The sequence below is a fragment of the Cadophora gregata genome, assembly GCF_030347475.1.
Source record: "Cadophora gregata isolate MNR1 chromosome Unknown scaffold_10, whole genome shotgun sequence".
NCBI lineage: Eukaryota > Fungi > Ascomycota > Leotiomycetes > Helotiales > Ploettnerulaceae > Cadophora > Cadophora gregata.
Window position 1 is genome coordinate 801,919 of NW_026695933.1, and position 21,204 is coordinate 823,122.

The following is a 21,204-nucleotide window of genomic DNA, read 5'->3' on the forward strand; positions in this document are numbered from 1 at the left end:
AGCGTTAGCCGGGATCTGCTTTAGAATTGGTATGGGAATCGGTGCATTCTCAAGTCACTCCTTAGTGGTAATCCATAAATTTAGTGCTCTCAAATGAGTCAATGTCTACTTTCATTTGCTTTTCAATCTCTCTTATCATCCTTACAAGCATGTTTTTGATGCAGAAACATATGCTTCCAGAAGGGACAGTGACTCGTGGATATGCGCATGAGAAGGCTAGCGAATCAAATTATCTTTCAGGCTGTACATCAGACTCTGTTTATTCGACTCATTCAGTAGAACGCACTTCTGTCCTTCCACACAGGCCTGAGATATGCAGTGTCTTGCAGCTTAAAGCCGCTTTCCACAACTCCGATTACATCCCACTCAATTCCGATCGCTGCCCCCTTCGCATCCATTGCCCACACGCTAACAGCAATCGTGTTCTTTCCATTGTAATTTAAAATGCCTGGAAAGACAGGAAAGACGACCTGATTTCCTATATGTGGACTATACTTTCCGAATTGATACCCGTTGACATAAATCATAGCTCTCAAGGCTGATCCCGAGGGACTGGAAAGTCGGAAGCCCAAGCTTACGTCGAGTCCCGCTGGGATGTTGAGAGGAACAGTGGTTCTGTACCATTTCATGCCCGCTTCTGACAAGCCAACATCTGGAGCACTTGACTTCCACGAATTATCGGGAAACCCTGGAAGATGCCATCCCAAGCGTTCTCCATGGAGTCCACCCTCGTTGTACGGGCCTCGGATAGGATCGAGGTTCTTCTGTCCTCCAGCTGTACCAGCGAGTTTCCACTGGGTAAATTTTCCACCTCCGATGAGGGTAGCGTTATATATGCCACGAGGATTTGTTGCTCCGGACGTTTGATCGTGGCCCATGTTGTCCAGCACCACAGTGAGAACATTTTCGGACTTCAAAGTGGCATTTGCAAATGAAAGTACGAGAGAGGATCGAGTGACAGACTTTGATCCTATCCAAGATCCGATGAAGTCACCGTTGAGGAAAGCTGACCATCCGCTGTAAACTCCACCAATTAGTGTCAGGTTGACTCCTGTAGTGGTTGCATTCAGAGTCGAGAATCGGCCACGGTAGATAAAGTGGCCGGCATGGTATCCTTCACACTGAGTTAGTTTTGAGCAGAGTAAATTTTGGAAGAGAGGAATAACATACCATAATCATCGGCCCACAATACAGGGTATGTAGCTGGTTTAGTGGGATTTTGGGTACCGGTATGATTGGCAACAGTCCACTTCGAGTCGTCGTATTCAGCAACACGTTCAGGGAAGCCATCTGCAACTTTCCAATTCTTCAAAGCTGGAAGTCCTGCCTTGATAGATTCCACGGTGTGAGTCGCTGCACCAAGCTTGCCGACCAGAGTCCCATAATTCGTTCTGGATACTTTGATGTTCTTGCCATTGAACGTGACCTTCGAGATCGTTGAAGGAGCATAAATCTCGATGGCATTGCTGTCTTCCCAATCCCCATCCAGTTCGAGGGTTTTCTGTGATATGGACGCTGATCTGACGAGGTATGGTCCTTGCACAATGATAGTTGAGTTTTCCGGCGTGTAAGGATCCTTGGATGTTGACGGAAACCAGGTATTATAAGCACTAGATCTGTCGATCAAGACAACTTTCTGACCATTATCGAACTTGACAACGCATGTGCCTTGGACCTGTTTGTATGAGACGGCAAGTCCATTGCTTCTCTTGTGAGTTCGGAAGTTCGCACATCCTCCTTTCTTGAGAATCGAAGCTGATTTCACACCAGAGAGGAGAAATTCTCCTGATTCTGATGCAGGGAGCCAGAGGAATAGAAGTGATGATTTGTCTTGAGTCGAAACCGTTAAGACCTCGGCTGTGGAATAAATCAACTTTTGTTTACCAAGTGCAAAGTCCGTGACAATGATTTTGGATTCTCTGCCATTCAATACGATATTACTAGCATACTGAGGAATGGTGAAGTTGCCCTCGGAGGTTGATACGTTCAACTTAAATGGGGTCAGGGCCTTTGAAGGCGATGAAGTGTGGATTGTGACGTAAAATCCGGCATTTGTATCTGGATTACGGAGTTCCGAGGTATAGATGGTCAGGTCCGAAGCGAAGAATGTTCCATTCGAGATGAGATCAACCTTGGTCAAATCCCGCGCAACTCGCAGGAATTGCGCGAATAGCTTCGTTTCGTGATACTTAGGTCCGATCGTTCTGCTCTCGGCTAGTGGATGTTAGCGATTATTGGTACTCGAGTCGGACTAGACAGCTGACTGATTGGAGCACTGTAATCATAACTTGTACCGACCATAGGGAATGGTAAAGCTCCTGAGACCTATTAGTTTCGCAGTCATCAATTGTACGGCATGATCCTTACCCCTGTACTAAACATTAGCGAGATCTGGTGGAGTTTTGGGAATTGTGATGCTTACCAATTTGTTCCTCCAAACAGCATGTAAACATTCATAGCTGATACCTTCTGAGCTATATTGTGTCTGTAATACACGTTGACCCATTCCGGTCCAGTGTTATTCACGCAGCCTCCTGCTGGGCCACTCCAGGGGTTGTAACTTCCGCCCTGAAATTCGGCCAGGAAACTTGGTTGAGTAGGTGCTACTTGCTGGAAGTTGTTATAGTAGTTGTAAACTGTAAATTCCGGAACATTTCCATTAGTCCCCGTGCACTCGGTCAAATCGCAACTCCAGCACGATGGGTAATGGTCCAGTGCATAATTGTCAACATTTCCACCAAAACCGGCTCCATAGTCTTTGGACCAGGATTTAGTGTTCATATTTGGATTGTTGTGGATTAGTGGAACATCGATTCCAGCGTCCCTCGCAGTTTTCTGGAGAAGTTCCATGTACGCAATACCAGGGTAATTTGGCGTTTTGGCGGCAACGTTTGTCCACTGATTGCCGTACTCATTTTCGAGCTGATAGATGAACACACTACCACCTCTCGTTATCTGATGCTTTGCAACTATCTCAGAATATCTCTTGAAGTAAGGTGTCCATGCAGCGGTGTATCTGGAGTCATTATTTCGGAGTGTGCCATAAGCCCCTGTCGTTAACCAGCCAGGGAAGCCACCAGCATTGGACTCAGCGTTGACATATGGTCCAGGGCGAAACAGCACATAGAGACCGATTTCTTTAGTAATTTCAAGGAGCTTTTCGAAATTGTGTGCGCCTGTCTCGAAGTCAAGAGACCCATCTGCAGCGCTGTGATAACCTGTAAACTGTCAGGGGTCAGGACTAGGACAGGGACATGCTGTTTCTCTCACCCCAATGACCGTAGAAGCTCACGGCATTGAAACTGCTACCATTAGCATCTTCATAACGCACGATTGGAAGACGTACCCTGAAGCTTTCGCTTTTTGTAAAATGTCGATCCACAGCTCTGGCACTGGAATTCTCCAATAGTGTATCTGACATGCGAGAATTCCGTCAGCATCAATAACAAAACTACGCGAAAAGGTAAGACTCACTTCTCCAGACCAAATAAACAGACGTTGCCCATTGATTATATAACTGTAATGGTCCCATTCGACAACTGTATTCAAAGAATTGTTGTGTACCGGCCACTGGACCTGGGCTGTCACTAGCTGAGCGACGCATGCGAGACTAACAACAAAATTAGACAACTTCATAATGACCATGTTAATTCAAAATCTCACTATCTCCTTTCAGATCAGAGAATCAGAGCACTTGCTACATAAAGGTAAAAGAAAATGAAGGCAGCCATTAATTTTTCCGTTTCCTCTGATCCTGCTGCAGAACTTTGCATTCTTCCAGCTAGGTTACCAGAAATGAGGCCGTGTAGAGCTTGGATTATCATCGCCTGCGGGGTATTTTGCTTTCAAAATCGAAAAATGACGCACAGAATGCAGGCTTAATGCTAGTTTGCAGGGTTGAGAGCGATATCAAGAGGATCGGTCCGAGGTCACGGAGAATCTCCTACCGAGCTCTCCAGCCAAACTGTTACTGGCAAAGTTTTCGTAATTGTGGGTTATTGTTCAATACACATCTTGATCAAGTCAATGCTCAATCTCTGTACAAGTATCAGGGGGGTCTGCTAGAATCTTCGAAACATCTCAATGCTCACTTGACAGCACTTCCGAGCCTGGCAGCTTGCTGTCAGTTCCTGACATTCTCGGGAAGTATTTCCAGTCATCCATAGTATTCGGCCCTGAATTTGTAGCTGATTGTGATACTTGATCTCGGATATTACAGAAAGAGGGGGTACAAGGGTTAGTTGTCAATGGAAGGAAGAAGCATAGACGATATCACCTGAATAGCTTCTTGGTGATTGGTGCGCTAGTATTGTACGTGCATTTCCCCGCAAACGGACCCTAGGCCCGGCCCGGCAACGCCTACTCCAAACTTCCTCCGACACCCCATCGATTTCGTTGTAACATTGAAAGGAAATGTGGTTTACAATACATCAGCTACAACCCAACATATCTTCACGCTATTGTTCAATATTTTATGCTACGGATTGCGCTTCAGACAGCTATTCAAAAGTCTCGCCTGCCATCCACTCAGAGAAGTCTGCAGAGTAAGTCGGTAAACATCCTAACGGCATTGGAGTTAGATGAATTCACTCACGACTGGTGATGTTGTTGATAACGGCAATTCGAGCCGTTCCGTCCAAGCGAGCCACTCGGTTGTTTGTGCTTTGTGCCCAGTTATTGTTAGCTTAGTTCTGCGAGTACCATTTAATTATTGATTCTTGCATGATGCAGTGTGAGATTTTCCAGACCTGACTTCTTCTGGGAAAACCAGCGATTACATTGACCTCCACATGTAGAATTCCTGTGTTCAACGTCACTTTCAAGATGTTTGCCGATCGCCAGTGCGTATGCCATGTGAAACCATGATTGAGCAGCCTGCTTTCCAATGCCAAGGTCAAGCAATCGCCCTGCTGGCTTGGTGAAAGACTCTCCTGGAAAACCCAGCCAAATCGTGTGAACTTCGTTAATGTCAGGAATACATCCCCAGTGATTGTTCCGAGCCTAAGCGCAGGTGCCAGGTGCAAAGTTGCGATGTACAAATCTCCATCAACTCTCCGGAATAGTTTAGACACGACTAGACGAAACACTCGTTAACCACTTGGCATAGAGACGAGCAACTTTTTGCTCAGTCATGTCTGACGGGAGACTTCGTTGGTTAGCAGATGATAATCGCAATCCAGTCAGGATAAGGGAGGTATGTGTACGGTGAACGAGTGTGGAAGCGGAGAAATCATTGAAATCTCATTTCGTTTGTATACCGCTACCAATAATACTGTAGTTGAAAGCATTATCATGACCAGTATTGGAAGCTGCCTACTCAGCTGAAGATCTATTCAGGACGCCTGCCTGAGATGCCCTACTATCCTCAAAACGCCAGCTCAATGCAGCAAGCCGACTGATCCCGTGCTAATAATACATCGTATATCTCTCACTGCCTCAGTTTCAATCTTCCTTGTTGCCGTCATCATCCCTTCGGGGTTGAAAGTTCGTCTACATAGCGTTAGCATTGTGATGACTAGTACAAGAGGGTCGGGGAGGAAGGATGAGCATACCGCGTTACCATTGTAGAATTGCTGGTCTTCCTTCTTCGACTCTTGTCTCTGATCTCTCAGCGTCCGAACATTGATAGCTGTCGATGGGGGAGCAGGGCCAGATGAAGTTGCTTGCGAGGGAGCTGGAGCTGGAGCAGTACTTCCTCCAAGCAAGCTTCCAAGAGCACCAGTGACCAAACCGACACTTGAGGAGATCAATGCGAAACCGCCAGACGCAGCACGAGAGACAATGCCACCACCACCCTCATAAGCAGACGTGTAGTCCGCAACCGGAACAAGGATTAACGTCGCGCTGGGCGTGAGTCCGAGAGCAGTAAAAGTGTGCTCCTCCTCCGACATCTCGATATTCTTGTTAGGCAGAGGGCTGAGGACTTGCTTGAAGTTGTAAGGTGTACCACCTTCTTGCTTCTCATCAACCCAAGGCCGAACGTCCTTCAACAAACTTCCCGTTGACGGAAATCTCGAGCGAATGGTTGAGCCATCAAACAATCTAACCTGTACTGCGCACTCTTTGGCGTTTGCGCCTCCTCTCGCAGGCAAGGCCGATGCACTACTCTCTGCAACTACTTTATCGGCCTCCCTTTCTCCCTCTAGCTTAGCGAGAGCTTCTCTTTTACGCTGAGCTTCTTTTTCCCGTCTCTCAGCCTTGTCGTCCTCGACACGCTTCAAGATGCGGGCCTTCTCTTCACGAGCTTCCTTTTGACGCTGTGCCTGCAGCTTGGCGTATTTTTGCTCGCTGGCCGCCTTTGGATTTCCTGCTTCGGCAGCTTCCTTCTTAGCTTTGGCATCAGCGGCCTTCTTGGCTTTCTCAGCAGCCTCAAGAGAGCGCTTCTGTGCTTCAAGACGGCGGGAGCGTTCGGCTAGAGTGGCGGCTATGTTGGCTGTTTGTTGTTCGATCCTGGAGGTTTGAGTGGTAGGGTTGGTCGGAGATGATGAGGACGGGCCAGCTGCTGGGGTTTGCGACTCCGTGGATGCGGGGGTGTTCTGGGAGGTGGTTGATGGGGTGGATATGTTGGATGATGCTGGAGCAGGGCCGCGTGATTCTAGGACGACGATCAGGCGCTTGATAAAGTCTTCTTTACTGACGCCTGATGCGATGTATTCCTTGAGTTCTCCATTCCTAGATCGACATGTTCAATATATGCTTACTTGACTAACATAGTCTGAGAGACAAAGCTATAAAACCGAGCGCTGATGACGAAAAATGCCAGGACATTTTTATTTTCTATAAGTTTTTCCAGCTGTCTCCAATTTTATGCCCATGATGTAAGTGTACTTCTGAGCAGTTGAAGATAACATTCGCACGCTTAAGGACAAACAAAGTAGCCAAACAGTAAATAGAATATGAAAGACAAGAACTAATCCCCAGACGAACACGCAAGAGAATTCAAAAGAAGAAATCGTACCAAACTTACTTGATGAGAACGAATGTTGGCGTCTTAGGCAGAGGATAGATAGCAGCCAGAAATCCAGCCTCTTCTGAGCCAGCCACTAAGCGCAAGAGGACAGTTTGCTCCGCCAACAAGTCTTTCAACTATCCAGACATCAGAAAGCGATTCTCACATGAGATAAACCCGCACGATAAGGAAACTTACAGAAGCATCCTGCAGAAACTCATTCTCCCAAAGTTGAGACTCTTCGCCATCATCTGAAGTCATATGCCACTCAGTACCGAACTCCTGGGAATGAGCAAGCGTGGTGGGGTTGTGCATCCTCACCTGTGACAAAACATCCCACTAGCTTAGCCTCTTGCATCGCCAGGCCAATGCCACTCTGTAGATCTCTTTCGTAAAACATCTCGAGTATGTTTGTGCTTCGAAATCTTCAAGAAGTCTCGTGTTGTGTTGAGAATGCGAGGAGGTTGACAAACTGTAAGGAATTCGGCCGACTTTGTAGGTAGCGAAGCGAGGCGTACCCTTCGCACTCGAGGCACTGTACGAGTAGGTAAGCTGCCTCGGGGCGGGATTCCTTGGCAAGGCAAGGACGGCTGTTTGCCGTGTTTGCTCCACGCGAATTGGCCGCTGCCAAGAGCGAGGAAAGTCATGCAGGAGCTCCATTGAGGTTGAGATACTTTGTTGCTCAACTTTACAGCAATAACAGGAACGATGAATGCTTCAAGCACCTTTTTACGGCAGAGCCGGAGCTTGAAGTCCTATTCTTCTAGTGTTTCAAGGAATTTACGGCCATCGATCATTCAGAGCTGTCCAGCATGCCGGCACATCTCGCGAAGCACCCCGCGAGCGAAAGCTCAACCAGCAGATAGTCCTGATTTCATGTCCATAGTAGACAATCCTCCCAATCTCGTACGCTCAGGCAAGAGACATGGCCCGGGCCTTATAATACTCGGTTCGCGTCCCCGGCTCCCCTCAATTCCAAGCAATCCAATCCTAGACCTGAGCTAATATGGCAACTTTTGACAGCTCTAATACCCATCACTGCCTTCGCAATGGGAACATGGCAAGTCCAAAGACTGGACTGGAAATCTAAACTGATCGCCAAGTTCGAGGACCGCCTCGTCCGCGACCCTCTTCCCCTCCCGCCGCAAATCGACCCGAATGCCATCCACGACTTCGACTACAGGCGCATATACGCCACTGGTATTTTCAGACATGATCAAGAAATGCTGATCGGGCCGCGTATGCACGACGGTACAGATGGATATCTTGTTGTCACGCCGCTGGAGAGGAGAGGGGACGGGACGACAGTGCTGGTCAATCGGGGCTGGATACCCAGAAAGTTGAAGGCGCAGGAGAAGAGGCCAGACGGGTTACCGAAGGGGGTTGTTACGGTGGAGGGACTGCTGAGGGAGCCGTGGAAGAAGAACTTTTTCACGCCGGACAATAAGCCCGAGAAGGGGGAGTTTTATTTCCCGGATGTGGTGCAGATGGCGGGCTTGACAGGGAGTCAGGCCGTTTGGGTTGAGGAGACTATGGGTATATTTTATGATCAAATCGAAATGAAGATGGACTGAAGCTAACGCTTGCTAGAATCTGATCTACTGAAGTCATGGGACAGAGAAGCCCGTGGCATTCCAATTGGCAGACCGGCTGAGGTCAATCTCAGGAATAATCATACACAGTATATATTTACATGGTAAGCTCCCTTCCCAAACGCCAAACCATACATCTAACCATTACCAGGTATGCCCTCGCTGCTGCAACATCCGTCATGTTGTGGATGGTTGTGAAGAAGCCTCCTCAGGATATCGCCCGCCGTGTACGCCAAAACAAGGAGTGGTCGTAAATCATGAAATCGTCATATCCACTCATTCCTCTTCCTCGTCTACCTTATCTAGTTGTCGCCCCTTCTTCAGTTTCGAAGGTGGCACCATTCGCAATTCTTGTAAAAGCTCTCTAGGGAGATTTTTCTGGGCAAGTGAAAATGGAGTTGTGGTTGCATTTGTTTGGCGTTGTCTTTACTTGTATGTTAGATCTTGATCAGAACTGGTGTTTCAGAAACACTTACCGAGCCATGATTGCGAGAATGTCACTCTCGTCGATGGTTTTCCTACCCGCATGCTTTGCATATGCCCCCAAGTCATCACTGACCTGTTCAAAGAACCAATCCGAGGCTTGCATAATAGCATCTAAAGTCTCCTTATTGATCTTCGCCTTGCTGTTTCCAGAAGTCCGGGCAAATGTTGTTGCTAGCTTCTTCACTACTCCCGCTGGAAGTGAAGGGTATGGTATGCCATGCTTCGATAACTTGACCTTTTTCTTCTTTACCACTTTGGCCTGCGCAATACCGGAACTTTCTGCGTCTTGCATCGTAGTGTCGACCATGCTGATATCTCCTTGCACCTCCAGCATGCTCTCTTCTTGATCCTCGGCATCCAGCCCGCTCATCTGTTCTAAGTCAACTTCGCTCTCATGATCCTCTTCGAGCTCTTCCTCTTCTGGGCCATCGTTCTGGCCGTCATCGAATATTGGCTCTTCGGAGACTTCTCTTGGCGGTACATTGAAGACGAAAGTAGTCTCTGTATCATCCGCTGGTATCGCTGCTGGTCTTATGTCACTTTCTCGACGAGATGCCAATGACAGGCGTCCATCTCCTAGTTCAATCCGTCTCAAAGTCTCGGTGTTGTCACTAATACTCAGTTAGCCGCTGCTATGTGGATTGACAGTGGGACATACCCTTCTAATCCAGGATCTTCTCCTACCGGGAAATCCAAGTCTCCAAATGTACGTTCTGCCAAATAGCTAGAATCGTAAACATCCCCTCCATTAATTCCCACATCATTCAGATCTGCAAACACATCACTCATCCGTACGCTGCCAAAACTTCCTCTGGATAGCCGGCCTGGTGGCTGCTCGCTTATTGCTCTTCTTGGTAACTCAACTGACTGCACAGTGAAGTTCTCATCTTCCAAACCAGCAGAGCGTGGTGGCAATAACAGACTGTCATCCTCGTCTTCCTCGTCATAATCTCCCATCGGGAGAGAGAATCTCGGTCTGACGAGAGCTCTTCCATCCTCCAATTCATCCTCATCCGCCCCAGGTCTTCTAGAAGTAGCAACATTCTGGCCTTGCGGTGTGGGCGCAGTAGGCTGAGTCTTCGGCGCCAGTACTCTACTCAATTGCCGTAAGATATCTCGCGGTGTTTCTCTTTGTTGGAGACCGCTTTTCCTCCTATCTTTCCCGGGTGTAAGGCCTCTTCGAAGATCCAACTCTCGCTGTGCAGCTCTTCCATGGGGAGTTACAGCAACTGCCCTTCTCGCCGACCCATTCAATCGATTCGCAGCACCTGGTGTCCTAGCTTGCCCCGCGGGAGTTCGTCTTGCTGACCGATGTGTTGAAGGAGGGCCTGCACTTGATGCTCGGCGCATGGGAGTTATAGGTTTCGGGATGTTCGCAAGTTGATGTAAAGTCCTCCATGGAGTTTCTTTGGCAGCTGCTGCTGCGATTACCTCGTCGACATCAGAGTTCCGAGGAGTAATTCGTGGTTGTCCAGATGCATTGCCCTCATTGTTTTGGTTCGGTGCGGGGTTCAGCGCTTGTCTTTCGCGGCTTGCTCGCCTCGCCGACATGGTGGAATTGAAGAACCAAGTTGCGCACTATTCAGTATCACCGTGGTATCATTGATTCAGTGCTCGGACAAGTATCTTCGAAGTCGATGTTGGCATTCAATGATTCAGCACTTCGATAACGCGTCGGCTTCTCCAAGATCGCGTCCAGATTTAAGGTTATACGCTAGCTTCACCGCTTGCAGATCACTTGAAGAGGAATGGCTTCAATAATTTATTCTTGTTCCACGCATTTGGCTTCAGTTATTATTGATAGTACCTAGCATTCAGATCACTTCACGATACCAAAACTCCTGCAAGCACAATGTCTATTGACGATGACCTACAAGAGCCTCTCCTTGAGCGGATGAGCGCCTCACCCGAGCCAGCTACCACCACAGATTCTTCAAAGAAACGAAAGCGCGGGGAAGTAGAGCAAGGTGCAAAGAAGGCTGCGAAAAAAGCAAAGAGCAAGAAGGCAAAGGCAATTGAGGAGGATGAGTTGGATCTGGAGGCTGGAATCAACAAGGCATTTTCAAACATGGACAGTCAATTGTTGGCAGACTATGTGGCACAGCGGACGAGGAAGCACGAGAGCGAATTGTCAACGATAGAGCTTGAAGATAAATACCTCCCAGGTATGAGCATGTACCAATTGATGAACCTCTGGTCTAATTACTTCTAGCGACTGCAATTGAAGATACGACTTCTTGGTCAAAGCCTAGAACACTTGATAATCTCCCCGGTTTCTTGGAGAAGTTCGCAGGAAACTCCACGAAACTTTGGTCGGCGTCTAAGAAGAATGGTGCACCTCACACAATAATAGTTGCCGGAGCAGGATTGAGAGCGGCGGAGATTGCAAGGTAAGGAGTCCAGGTTGTTGTACGGTCTATTCTGACCAAAATTGAAGGGAGATGCGAAAATTCCAGACGAAGGATGCAACAGTTGCAAAATTATTTGCAAAGCACATCAAGATCCAAGACTCCATAAAGTTTCTGAAGTCTACAAGAACAGGAATTGCAGTTGGAACGCCTACGCGGCTGAAGGACTTGATGGATGATGGTAGAACATCCTTTCATACGCGGGACAAGACTCAGCTAATTGGCGTCACAGGCGCATTGCAAGTGGATCGATTAGAGAGGATAGTCATCGATACTTCACACATCGACGTAAAGAAGAGGGGAATACTGGAGATGAAGGAGACTCAAGTGCCACTGACTGTTTGGTTACTCCAGAAAGAGTTCATGGATAAGTATGGAGCCAAGGACGGAGGCATTCAGTTGCTATTCTACTAGAATTCAATTGAGATTAATCACTAAGTGATCTCCCAGCCTTAAAAATATGTGGTCCAGGCATATGACACCGCAAAGCTGCGGTGAGGATGGGCGGATAATTATTTGGCAGTCGCGAGTTACAACCACAACGGACAGCGCTTCTACTTGTGTTTACATCTACAACCATTGCATCGTAACTGCTTCCCTGCCTGTTCCGGGATGAGTGAGAAGCAGGAGCCTTCAAAACACCAGTGGTGTACTGATCTCTACTTTGCTTCTCTTCCTCAATCAAGACCTCTCATTAGCACACTCGCTCACAACGCTCGTCCATTCATCTTTGATCTCAATTGAAATTCCTGTCACTATACTTGCAAGTCTTTCGCTCATCGCTTGTTGCTCTTGAACTTTCCTTCCCACCAGCCAGACGCCTCTCCACGACACACTTCCAGTTGAGCTTCCTCCGCGTCCTTCGTTCAGTCATTCAGCCATTTCGGAGCCTGGCATCCAGATCACCTTCTTTCCACATTGCAGAACGTCTGCCAGGATGCGCGGACTCAAATTCTTGCCTTTGATGGCTATGTTGGAATGGACTGTAGGTCAGAACGATCCTTCGAAACCAGGTATGTACTCTATCGTATGTTTCAATGCCCAGTGCTTACTTATAGGCCGTCCAGAATGTGCTTTACGGTGCTGGGAAAATACGAGATATGTCAGCAGATGCTTGGAGGATCATGCTTGTCTCTGCAGTGATCCAAATTATCAGAACGTGGGTGCTCTTTTTACCACTTCTTGGTCCAGCATAAAGTCATGATCCCTTGCTAAGTACCTGCTAGTCCGTCTTCCAATGCATTTACTCGCAATGCGATACTGCTCACTTCGGCTCTGCTCTCCATCACGCCATTGCACAATGCCTCGGAACGAACAATGAAGTCTTCTTCGCTAATCCACCCATTCCTGATCGCGATGCTCTACGCCGTCGAGAAGCAGAATACGCTTCTGGGGAGAAATTGGCTGGATCTGGATCTGCCGTAGGATATCCGACCGAAAGTGCCACATTCCCTCTGCAGAGTGCAAATTACCCCACGGACAGTGTCGCCGGCCCATACTCCCCAAATCCTACCTCGACGCTGTTCCCTTTTTTTCCTCTCAACTCCGTTACCTCCCCAGCAATCACATCCGCCACGCCAACTGAGCCAGCCTACAACGCCGTACGAGTCTCTACCACTGCTGCTGTTCCGCAGCTATACACAGGTGGGGCCTCGCCCTTCCCACCTACGCTCTTTCTTCCCATTGTGTTCACAATGACGGTCATTCATCTTATGGTCTGAGCCATGTGCTCATGCGGGCCCTACCACACTTTTGAGCTTCTTCTTCCATGAGAACAGCCGGGAGTCTTGGCAAATTTTGGAGTCAATGTTGACTTGGACATCATTCAGGGATGCTGGATTAGATGTCTCTTCTCTGGGGTCGTTGGTGTAGGATTGAAGACCCGGTGACTATTGGTACTTTTGTATTTCATTTTGTACTAGTTGTCTCTTCCGTGTCACTCTTGGAGACCGGGCTTGAGCTTCATTTGGTATGTGTGCGAGGATGTTTTTGGAAGTTTAGCAGCTTTAATTGAAGCTCATGTATCGGGCGCAACACCTAGTCGCTTAGACTAGACTAATGTTAGGATTTTGATCAAAGGCTACATTTCACTGGATCTGTTGAGATGCTCTACAGGAGGTGAAGATGGTCTTGGTCTTGGTCTTGGTCTTGGTCTTGCCATGTCTTGTCTTAATGGTGGGCGAGACAAGGGAGTCCAGTAGCTACATCATGGACTTGGGTGCTGGTTGTCACTTCCTCTCGAAGTCTCTACCTAGGTAGTTGAGGTGTGTACCTTAATCTGAAGTGCAGCATCGATATCGACATCGACATCCATCGGTCCTGCCCCCCACACAGCCTAGCTTCATTGCCTTGTTCTACCTTCTTTTCCCCGACTCTCTCCTTCCATTCTTCTTCATCAACCATCATCATCATCATAATCCATCGCTCATCACCGTCAACATCATCATCCATCGTTCATCACTACTCTTAATAACACTGACAGTCGCTCAATCACTGGCCCATCGCAAACAGAAGAAGGCAATACTCTCGGGCACTCCCCAGTTCGTTCTCCTCTCTCCATCAGCATTAGACGGCTTTAGTCACAAAGTGCACACTCTAATTGCTTCCATCACAGTCAAGCAGCACAACTTTGCTATCTCGTCAATCCTTCACCCAGTCAACTTCCAAAGCCCTCTCCCATATAATCACAGGAGATACTCTGTGGAGGTCGCTTCAACATGGCAAATTCGCCCTTCCAGAAGTTGAAGGAGAAGTTCCGAAAGCCAAGCACACAGCAGGAGCTTCCAGGCTCAGATAGTGGTAGTACGCCTCAGCCAGCCGACAACGCACAATCCCAGCCACCACCAGGGCCGTCAACGATGAATGTAAGAGATGTTCTCAACAATGATTCAATGAATTGACTGACTCTTGAACAGCCTTCCACGCCAATTCCACAGGCTGCTGCGCAAGTCACTGCCACCACGTTGAACAATGTTGACAGTACATCGCCAACAGCGAATGGAGCATCTTCTGTACAAGTTGCGACTGGTACCAATGCTCAACCTCCAGCAGCGAATGGATCCGTTGCAAACACCCAAATGGCTGGCAACGCACCAAATAATGGCGATGGGCTCGATGGTGCGACCCGCTTGTTTCTGCGTCGTAGTCCTGCTGGATTTCATATCACGGATGTCTCGAGGTTCATGCAATCGACTGTGAAACCACCTCCTTCGCAGAACTTTACACTGTAACTATTTCACCTCCATGCTATCCTGACCATGGTCTGCTCACCAAGTACTAGACGAAGATGTGCAGAAGATGACAACGACATTCCCCGAAATGCTGTCTATGGGTTCAACATATCTCGCGACAATGAGCGGATCTGCAAAGCTTGTTTCACCTGGTTTCGCGTTGGTGAGCATGTCTTTCGGAACCCAGACCACTTTACCGCTTTTCGCCAGCGACCACCTGTACCTTATCCATTCCCCGAGGAAATGCAGCCATATATACACATGCAAATGGTGGGACTCACCATCTGCCTGATTGTGAGAAACTATGCTGACTCGCTAATTGACAGAGAGGGTTCTGTGGACCTGTCTGTCAAAGGGTGGCGAAGCGTCGTCGTTCGGATAGAAGTATCAGACGGATCTGCAAAGAAGCTAATAAACATCGGAGTTATGGATGGAGAAGGACTTTTGATCGCAGAGAGGTCCCAGTTCCACCTCCAGGAATTGCTGTCCTGCCAGCCAATGAGGTTGACCGCCAGGCAGGCATGAAAATAGTTTTCGTGGCCAGTGAAATGCTTTAAAGGCCATCCAACTGGTCAGAGACTGCATTACCAGGTATCAGAGGCTAACTAGCCTGAAATGATGTGGACTGTTTTTGTTAGCATGGGGAGGAAATGTATTATTATGGGGAATAAAAGGAGCCTCTCATGGCAGAGCGTACTTACATCCATAGCGATATCTCACCAACAAAACGTTGGAGTTTATGCAGCGGAGACATACCAATAGAAGCAACCTATTTTTGTCTTAACTGGCTTCTGTGATCCTCGTCTCCATGATTACATGCAGTTCCACTTCTTCCAAAGAACCCTGGCATGGTACAGTCTTGTGTGATTCACACTCAACTGATGAGACTGGGGCAGATCCGTTGATCTTGTGAAGCCTACACTTGTAGATGTATGCTAGAAGGTGTGAAGCCAATAGAGTGAGGTTGAGTTTCATGCAATGGCAGAGAAGTGGAGATGAAATTGATTCAATGCAGATTCAATGACACTTGAAGGCTTTTGAATTATTAAGCGAGAATTGAATGGGTAGTTTTTAGGTAAACAGGGAGGATAGAACTTAGTCCACCCCACTAAATCTCATTGCGCTTTATAAAGGAGTTCTTCGAAAGAAATACGCCCATAGTGTGACGAATGCCATGCTGTGCAACAGAATCCCTACACACAAAGGTACAGAATATCACTCGTGCATAGCACAAATACCAAAGCAAAAAAAATGGACATCAACGACAAGCTATACTCCGACCGTCCTTCTATGATGCTTTTCTCCTGGGATATCTCATGCTCATCTGAATCTCAACCACCAATACGGAACGCCAACAAATGAAATAGGAACAAAATTAGAACTACATATAAGAGGGCGCCAGTGTTGCTCCTCGTCCGGAAGACTGGTACCTCACTAGGTACAATTCTAAAGAGCATAATCTTGTTAGTAATTATAGCACACTCCCCTCTAGATCGCTACGACCACACAGGTTGGTCATCCAATGCCAACGGCCCATCAGCATTCAGCAAGTTCGTAAAGAAACTTGGCTGCTGACTCCCCATGGTCGGCTCGTCATTAGTTGACAAGATACTATTAATGTCTGTGAAGCTCGGCTTCCCCTTGCCGCTCAGACCCTGCACACTCGAATCGGCCATATCACCCTCCCAGCCATTTTGTAGGATACGCTGGACGTCCATCTCACCGTAGCCACTGCTGTTGGTGAGACGGCTGGGGTCTACGTCGTTAATGAGGGTTGGGATCGACATGTTGGAGTTCCAGTCAAGACCTTGGGTGTAAGGAAGGGACTCGGATGTCTCGAGGGGATGCTCGGGGTAGGGGTTGCTAGTCTCAGAGAAAGTGAAGAGGCTTGTTCGGGGGTCTTGTTGCTCGGTAGAGATGATCTCTTGAATGCTGATACCAGAGGGCTGGTGGGTTGTTGCTGGGACTTGAGAGTCTTTTGCCCAGGTCTCGTCTGTTTTGCTGAGGGATATGGCACGGAGGTCAAGGTCTGATGCTGGGTGGTATCCGTTTGAGAGATCGTACTTGCTGCGACTGCTTGAGGTCGACTCTTTCATCCACGGTTCGTTCGCTTTGTTCGAGGTTCCTTGAGCTTGCAAGGTGTCTACAGAGGAGATATTTGCATTCAATATGCCTTCTCTGTTGCGGAACTCCTGGGTCGTCTCCTTCGTCCAAGGTTCCATTGGCTTCAGAACCCCTTGACTCTGAGAATGAAGATCCGAAGACGAGGGGTGCCTAGATAGAGCCTCCGGAATGCGTGGCTCCCCTGAATTGAGTGTTGAAGATTGCAGAGCCAGAGGTTCCTGGTTCGGTATGGCCAAGCTTGATGATGGGTGTCCACCTGACAATGTTTCGCCACTGCATGGTTTCTCTAGAGTCTTTCTCGACGATTGTCGTGGTGGACTAGCTTTTTCCCTACTTTTCCTAATGTTCCGAAACCTGTCTCGGAGATCCGTCGAAGTTCTTTCTTGAAAGCTGAATTGCGAATCCCGACTTATTCGTGCCCACTGAGTGCCGTATATACTGTGTGCCCTGAGAATTTCACGATCTTCTTCTTCGGTGAACATTCTTCTATCACGTCGGTCTGATTTCTTGAACGGAGTTTCGATCCCGAGTTGATTAAGGTCAACTACGTTTTTTCGATGACCGCGAAACTTGAGCGATTTGCTGACCGGGTTTTCTTGTTCTGGACCACTAGGAGTAAGTGATCGACGTTCCTTCATGGCAATTAGCATGTGTCAACCAGGCTTGGGATACTTATTGACATATTTTGTAATAAAAGAGACTTGCGGAACTTACTAGGTCTCTAAGCACTCCACTGGGACAAACAGTTCGGAAACGGTCTTTTAAATCACCAGCTGTCCTATTCACGAAAGGATATTCCGGATCATTCAGAACATCAGTCCAGCTACCGACTCCATGCCTGTGAGCACCCTGTATCACCCATTCTGTCTCCTCTTTTCCCCATTTCCTTCTTTGTCCGTTGACCTTCCTCTTCCTCTTAGCCTCCTGTGCAATTGGTTCCTGCGATTCAATGGTAGACACAACAATTCCGACATTAGAGTCATTCTGAGGCGCAGGTATGATTGTAGGCGGAAGACCGGTGTTTAAGCTGTTTCTACCGTTGCTATCATGAAATGCGCCAGACTCGATCCTGGGAAACTTATATGGAACCGTGGCGGCGGGGATATCGTGAAGACCGCTGATGATGGGAGGCACAATCTGTGTGGCAGTCTTTTGTTTCTTGGGTGGCTGTGGAAGCTGCACAAAATCATCTTTCGCAGGTTCGGCGTTGGGTCTCTTCTTTGAGGACCTGCCAACCGTGGTATCTGTATCCTTGCCCAATATCTTCCGTAAGGACTGCGGAGAGGAGTCACCCAAAGCTCGGTTTGTACTGCTAATCCCATGAACTTGCTGTGTGCCACTGCCCAAGTGCAAAATTTCCTGGCTACTTGTTGGCCCACTCAGACCATTGTTTTGTGAAGAGAACGAGCTCGCCGTGGACTGTTCGTTGTGTTTTGAAGTGTCGTTCCGACGACTTGGGACATCGTGACCAACAACCTCTCGTAGAGGTGGCAGCTGTCCGGAGCCCAAGGCAGAGGCTTCGATTATCTGGTCGTAGGTATCATCATGGAATGATCTCGCAAGGAGAGCAGGCTCAATCGTATCGGAACTCATGGTCGACGAGGCTAGCACTGGCAGAGTGATGCATAGTGAAGAACATTAGGAGTGTCAGATGCCAACACCAGATATTCGAGTACATTTCCACTCCGGTATTAAGAATTGCGATTGGTAATACAATCCGTGCTGTACTCTTTATGATTTCTGGTGTTTCGGTCTGATCATTTTGGAGACAGCGAAGTTAGACTACCAGAGGAGGTTCGAGCCAGAGCTCGCAAGCAAGGGTACCCGGAAGATCATCGGCCCGGTGAGGCTGTTGACTTGGACTTCATCAATTGCACCACTTTACTTACAAGATAAACAGCACTCTCAGCAAGTGAGCATTCCAAGTCCAATCTATTCCAAGACAAAGAGATAGTTATAAGGAGCCTCGATCATGTCTTCAATTCTCCCACCGATCCCACGCTTCGTGATGACCGTCTTTGAGCCAATCTCACTGTAAAGCCTACCCCCGCTTTGAATGTCCCGTACTTGTATGTTGACTTTTACATAGTATCGCAGGCTGTGCAGCCCCGTTTGTCTCGGCATCATATTTTGTGTCTGAACAGATTCCAAAGTCGCCCAATATCCCTCTTGACGCAAATACCAGCATGGTTGCGTACCAGTAAGTAATTAGCTTTATCAGAGCGCTTACTTCTCTGCTACCTTTACCGTTGTTCTTCTCTGCATACCGATACAATGACCAGACTTCTATCTAAATACTTGGCTAATGCGTACCAAGACTTGGTAACATCTATCTCCTGCTTGCCATGGTTGGCATTGCTGTACTGTATACCACAACCGAAGCAGCCGTCGTGCGGAATTACGTAGTTGCACTCTGGCTTGCTGATATCTCTCATGTTGGTATTACATGCTATGTCATGCCGCATGAGCACCTTATGGATGTTGCGAATTGGAATGCTATGACCTGGGGGAATATTGGTGTAACTGTAAGACTTTCCTAGACCTTGCAGTTACTTATCGTGCATCTGGTCCTGCAGCCATGGCTGCTTCCAGCCGTTCATTTGTGTCTCATGTCTGGTCCTCAAGTTTCCTACATATGCTGATGAGTTTTCGTGTAGGTCTTCCTTTTCTCTGTCCGTACTGGCTATCTCCTTGGTCTTTTTGGTCCGGATCGCCAGCCTGTGGTACCGTGGAAGAAGCTGCAATAGAGAGAGAGAGAGTAAGAAAACGGCGGAAACAGAGTTCGGAAGTCTATGGGACAAGCGTTCGAGAATGAAAAAAATTGTATCTTCGGGTAAAATCGCGTCCTGAGAGAAGTTTCCGCTGGTAAATATTTGTTCACTCTACAGCGGTCTTGAGGGGCCCAGGAGCTGAACAGATGAAGAACTGTGGCAATGCGTTTCTTAACAAAACTGATACTCCAACGCTCCATCCAACCACCATTTAGTTTGTCGTGAATATTGTTATACCAGTCGATTGAATTGGGGTGACACGAGTGTCGACATCCTGATGTTGCCGGAGGCCATTCATCTTGGACCATTTCCTGCGGAGCTAGACATTGCAACGAAACCCAAGGAATCAACAAATTCATTCATGATTAGAACATGGTGTAGATTCGTACATCGGTAATAAACCCTGTGAACAGCCAGCTATTCTTCTACAGCTCCAGCTTATTCTAAATATCACACCCAAACTGGGTGTTCCTGAAAGTGCGTTTATTCGTGCTTTCTGTTGATTATTGCAAGATCGCAATGAAGATTCATCCATTTACAGGCACAAAACCAAATGACGCTACTTCCTGGCCGGTCACGAATAGCAACGAGGTGCTTTAGAGCCGTACCTGTTTGTGTGTTGACATTGCAGGTAAACGGCCCTCGCTTAGCCTCACTGTGGAGCTAAAGGTATTGTGGTCCAGCTGTGCTCGGACAACCCCTGAAATGGGGCTGCTCTGTTTCCTGGACTTGTCGGGTTCTCTGACCCTGTCAAGAAAGGTCTCGTCATGCATTGAATTACCCGAGAACAACTGATGAAGAGCGAAGCATCAGTATGACACAAGAAAGGAGAAAGATGTCATGGAATCGAATAGGCAATTGATAATTGGCGAGCCTCGAAGCCTTCACCTGAACTCTTGTGAGGGTCGGCCTCCTTATCGCCCTTATCGTTATCGTGCTGAAACTTTACCTAAGCCCCTGAAAGCGCTTTGCAGTGTTATTTCCTCGGACTTTATCTGCTCTCGAAGCTGTGGAAAAGGAATGAGAAAGAGAGAGGAAGCAGCAAAGGCCTTTTCTTATATTAACATTCACCAAGTTGGGACTTGATAAGAATGTCATCAACAAATATGTCTCTAATGACCTACGGAGGTATAATGGCCATTGGTTTGGTAGATCTGTACCTAGGTAGTTCCCGTGGCTAGGAACTCATACGAATAATGCCCGAGATACTTCCTTAATGCACCCTTCCACGGAAGGAGTCTACGGTTCGGGACAAGAGGCAAAGGAGAGAGGGCATGGGAGGGGACAAAGAACGGCTGGAACGAAACAAACCATCGAAGCTCCAGCCTCCCGCGCCAGCTCCATGGCAGCTTGAGGTCGTTGCAGGCGGCGTGCTTTTCGAAAGCCCTCTGGCCCTCATTCTCGTCATCTAGGTAGTCATCACTTCCCCCGTTGCTTCCCCAGCTACAATAATAGAGCCATGCACAACACAACAATTCTCTCTCCGCCTCTAGCGCCCTCTGTTGATCATAACCCCAGTCCATTCGCGGTGACTTGAAGTTGAGCTTCCCGCCAACCTGACTCCTGTTCATCTCCTGCCTTACCATACAAACCACTCTATGCACATTGTGTGACCAGATTTGTGCCTCTCCTCTTACTCTGATC

At 47.9% G+C, this 21,204-nt stretch overlaps 9 protein-coding genes across 9 annotated transcripts; 5 read left to right on the forward strand and 4 right to left on the reverse strand.

The window, feature by feature from the left end:
* Positions 1 to 272: 272 nt before the first annotated feature.
* Positions 273 to 3,636, reverse strand: ONS95_001642 (uncharacterized protein; the record flags this gene model as incomplete). Its single annotated transcript, XM_058494847.1, has 7 exons — positions 273 to 1,114; positions 1,171 to 2,214; positions 2,299 to 2,369; positions 2,423 to 3,218; positions 3,271 to 3,302; positions 3,347 to 3,414; positions 3,475 to 3,636. The coding sequence occupies 7 exons, from the start codon at positions 3,634 to 3,636 to the stop codon at positions 273 to 275; spliced, it is 3,015 nt and encodes a 1,004-aa protein (XP_058355154.1).
* A 1,584-nt stretch (positions 3,637 to 5,220) lies between these two features.
* Positions 5,221 to 7,573, reverse strand: ONS95_001643 (uncharacterized protein). The gene is made up of 4 exons (XM_058494848.1): positions 7,271 to 7,573; positions 7,148 to 7,200; positions 6,968 to 7,086; positions 5,221 to 6,672 (listed from the first exon to the last, which is right to left on the reverse strand). Exons 1-4 carry the CDS (start codon positions 7,347 to 7,349, stop codon positions 5,379 to 5,381), a joined length of 1,545 nt encoding a protein of 514 aa, XP_058355155.1. The 5' UTR covers positions 7,350 to 7,573; the 3' UTR covers positions 5,221 to 5,378.
* Positions 7,355 to 9,620, forward strand: SHY1 (surf-like protein). Its single transcript, XM_058494849.1, has 4 exons — positions 7,355 to 7,898; positions 7,973 to 8,485; positions 8,540 to 8,645; positions 8,693 to 9,620. Exons 1-4 carry the CDS (start codon positions 7,658 to 7,660, stop codon positions 8,793 to 8,795), a joined length of 963 nt encoding a protein of 320 aa, XP_058355156.1. The 5' UTR covers positions 7,355 to 7,657; the 3' UTR covers positions 8,796 to 9,620.
* ONS95_001645 (uncharacterized protein) lies at positions 8,818 to 10,578 on the reverse strand (the record flags this gene model as incomplete). Its single annotated transcript, XM_058494850.1, has 3 exons — positions 8,818 to 8,965; positions 9,018 to 9,638; positions 9,686 to 10,578. 3 exons carry the CDS (start codon positions 10,576 to 10,578, stop codon positions 8,818 to 8,820), a joined length of 1,662 nt encoding a protein of 553 aa, XP_058355157.1.
* A 301-nt stretch (positions 10,579 to 10,879) lies between these two features.
* ONS95_001646 (uncharacterized protein) lies at positions 10,880 to 11,849 on the forward strand (the record flags this gene model as incomplete). The annotated part of the gene is made up of 4 exons (XM_058494851.1): positions 10,880 to 11,192; positions 11,240 to 11,417; positions 11,465 to 11,616; positions 11,668 to 11,849. The coding sequence occupies 4 exons, from the start codon at positions 10,880 to 10,882 to the stop codon at positions 11,847 to 11,849; spliced, it is 825 nt and encodes a 274-aa protein (XP_058355158.1).
* A 523-nt stretch (positions 11,850 to 12,372) lies between these two features.
* ONS95_001647 (uncharacterized protein) lies at positions 12,373 to 13,156 on the forward strand (the record flags this gene model as incomplete). The annotated part of the gene is made up of 3 exons (XM_058494852.1): positions 12,373 to 12,448; positions 12,503 to 12,594; positions 12,662 to 13,156. 3 exons carry the CDS (start codon positions 12,373 to 12,375, stop codon positions 13,154 to 13,156), a joined length of 663 nt encoding a protein of 220 aa, XP_058355159.1.
* A 996-nt stretch (positions 13,157 to 14,152) lies between these two features.
* On the forward strand, positions 14,153 to 15,190 carry ONS95_001648 (uncharacterized protein; the record flags this gene model as incomplete). The annotated part of the gene is made up of 3 exons (XM_058494853.1): positions 14,153 to 14,299; positions 14,351 to 14,661; positions 14,716 to 15,190. 3 exons carry the CDS (start codon positions 14,153 to 14,155, stop codon positions 15,188 to 15,190), a joined length of 933 nt encoding a protein of 310 aa, XP_058355160.1.
* Positions 15,191 to 16,161: 971 nt separating this feature from the next.
* ONS95_001649 (uncharacterized protein) lies at positions 16,162 to 18,382 on the reverse strand (the record flags this gene model as incomplete). The annotated part of the gene is made up of 2 exons (XM_058494854.1): positions 16,162 to 17,421; positions 17,504 to 18,382. 2 exons carry the CDS (start codon positions 18,380 to 18,382, stop codon positions 16,162 to 16,164), a joined length of 2,139 nt encoding a protein of 712 aa, XP_058355161.1.
* Positions 18,383 to 18,686: 304 nt separating this feature from the next.
* ONS95_001650 (uncharacterized protein) lies at positions 18,687 to 19,890 on the forward strand. Its single transcript, XM_058494855.1, has 4 exons — positions 18,687 to 18,823; positions 18,879 to 18,989; positions 19,107 to 19,314; positions 19,447 to 19,890. The coding sequence occupies exons 1-4, from the start codon at positions 18,762 to 18,764 to the stop codon at positions 19,534 to 19,536; spliced, it is 471 nt and encodes a 156-aa protein (XP_058355162.1). The 5' UTR covers positions 18,687 to 18,761; the 3' UTR covers positions 19,537 to 19,890.
* Positions 19,891 to 21,204: the final 1,314 nt, after the last annotated feature.

Excerpts from the sequence above, each read along its gene's own strand:
- ONS95_001643 (XM_058494848.1), bottom strand. The coding sequence starts at position 7,349 with ATGTTTTACGAAAGAGATCTACAGAGTGGCATTGGCCTGGCGATGCAA. Across the intron at positions 7,201-7,270 it reads AGTGGGATGTTTTGTCACAG|ATGATGGCGAAGAGTCTCAA; the intron begins GTGAGGATGCAC and ends ATATGACTTCAG. Across the intron at positions 7,087-7,147 it reads AGTTTCTGCAGGATGCTTCT|TTGAAAGACTTGTTGGCGGA; the intron begins GTAAGTTTCCTT and ends ATGTCTGGATAG.
- SHY1 (XM_058494849.1), top strand. The coding sequence starts at position 7,658 with ATGAATGCTTCAAGCACCTTTTTACGGCAGAGCCGGAGCTTGAAGTCC. Across the intron at positions 8,486-8,539 it reads TTGGGTTGAGGAGACTATGG|AATCTGATCTACTGAAGTCA; the intron begins GTATATTTTATG and ends AACGCTTGCTAG. Across the intron at positions 8,646-8,692 it reads ACACAGTATATATTTACATG|GTATGCCCTCGCTGCTGCAA; the intron begins GTAAGCTCCCTT and ends AACCATTACCAG.
- ONS95_001650 (XM_058494855.1), top strand. The coding sequence starts at position 18,762 with ATGTCTTCAATTCTCCCACCGATCCCACGCTTCGTGATGACCGTCTTT. Across the intron at positions 18,824-18,878 it reads GTCTTTGAGCCAATCTCACT|TATCGCAGGCTGTGCAGCCC; the intron begins GTAAAGCCTACC and ends ACTTTTACATAG. Across the intron at positions 18,990-19,106 it reads ACCAGCATGGTTGCGTACCA|ACTTGGTAACATCTATCTCC; the intron begins GTAAGTAATTAG and ends ATGCGTACCAAG.